This window comes from Gekko japonicus, unplaced genomic scaffold (genome assembly GCF_001447785.1).
Source record: "Gekko japonicus isolate JY-2015 unplaced genomic scaffold, Gekko_japonicus_V1.1 scaffold69, whole genome shotgun sequence".
Lineage (NCBI taxonomy): Eukaryota > Metazoa > Chordata > Lepidosauria > Squamata > Gekkonidae > Gekko > Gekko japonicus.
Window position 1 is genome coordinate 1,974,966 of NW_015175972.1, and position 1,401 is coordinate 1,976,366.

General features: G+C 52.5%; 1 protein-coding gene across 1 annotated transcript in view; it reads left to right on the forward strand.

The window, feature by feature from the left end:
* The window catches only part of CHCHD6 (coiled-coil-helix-coiled-coil-helix domain containing 6), a 75,191-nt gene extending 74,449 nt beyond the window's left edge, over positions 1–742 (forward strand). The window contains exon 5 of the mRNA XM_015426082.1: positions 629–742. Within this exon, the coding sequence (XP_015281568.1) occupies positions 629–742 (114 nt within the window). The remainder of the gene's footprint in view (positions 1–628) is intronic.
* The last annotated feature ends 659 nt before the right edge of the window (positions 743–1,401 follow it).

Consider the following 1,401-nt stretch of genomic DNA (forward strand, 5'->3'; position numbering starts at 1 on the left):
GCACTGGCTAAATTGCCTGGCAGGCAAAGGAACAATGCTCCCTCTAAGCTGTGGGATCTTATGAGCAAAAATTCTACTTTGTGAGCTCCTGGCATTAAAGTTTGTGGGCGAGCGATTTGGCTGCTGCATAAATCAGTTTTCTCTGGAGCTGCAGTGCCCTCCTTCCGGAGCTAAGACAAAGACGTGTGAGCCAGAGGCTAAATAACTGTGAGCTAGCTCACACTAATTCAGCTTAGAGGGAACACTGGTCAGGAAGGACTCCTTTTCTGGAGCACCGTGGCTGAAAATGTGATTCCTATTAACCCCCCGTTTACAAATTGCAGACCCCCGCCTCTCTCTGAAGAAATTAAAACATGGGGAAGAAGAGAACCATAGTTTAAAACTACCACCACCAACAACTCCCGGTCCCAGGCACAGCCTATCAGCACTCCTCTCTTCCAGGAATGAAAGGTTCTCCCCCCCCAACGACCTACTCGTGAGTAAGCCCTCCCTGGGTCCGGCTGCAAAGGGGTCCTTCTCCCGGCTGTTGCTGATCTGCGCGCGCACACACACACAGTCCTCCTTAGCCTTGCAAAAGCAAATCCCTCCCCCCCTTCCTCTGTCCCCGCTCCTGGCTCTCCCCGTCTAGGTTGCTTTAACCCTCTCGGTGCTGCAGCCAAGCGGGGGAAATGCTGGCTGTCCTTTGCAGACCCGGACGGTCTGGAGAGGCTTCAGCCGGGCTGACGGCAGCGACGCCCTGTAATGCTGCTCAGTGGGGCTGCTCCGGAGGAACTCTGCTGTGCAGATGAACATGAGCGAGGGAAGCTGGCGAGCCAAGGAGAGGCAGCGGCTCTTTGGCACTCGGGGTGGAGGGGCCTGGGCCGGCAGGCAGGCAGGCAGGCAGAACAGCAGCTGCGGCGACTTGGGAGGGCGAGGGGTGGGCGGGGCTTCTGGGGAATTTCGGGGGGGTCTTCAGCCCCCCAGCCCCCGCATAGATTACGCCGGTGACTGACTCAGTGGGACTGCAGCTGTGGAACTACATTGCGGAGTACTCTCACTGTTTGCAAAAGACATACAGGAGGCTTCAGACACCATTCCTAAACAGGAGAAGCCATCTGGTTTTGCTCCCTTGACCCTTTTTAAATGTAGCAGACCAAAAGAACGTCAGTGGAGTCATTTTGTGGGCTGGGTTCTTATACTTGCACGTCTGTTGAACTTCTTTAAACAATGAATCAACTGACATGTTCCTAAAATGGCTTTTATTTTATTGTATGTGTAGGTATTTCCAAGGAACAAAAGGAACTCATAGGAAGGGAATGGTGTGTGTGTGTGTACATGACCTACCTGTAATTAGAGAAAAGCTCTGCAGGTACATTATAAATAGCACTCACTTTAATAAATGCAGGGGGTTTAATTTGAGTT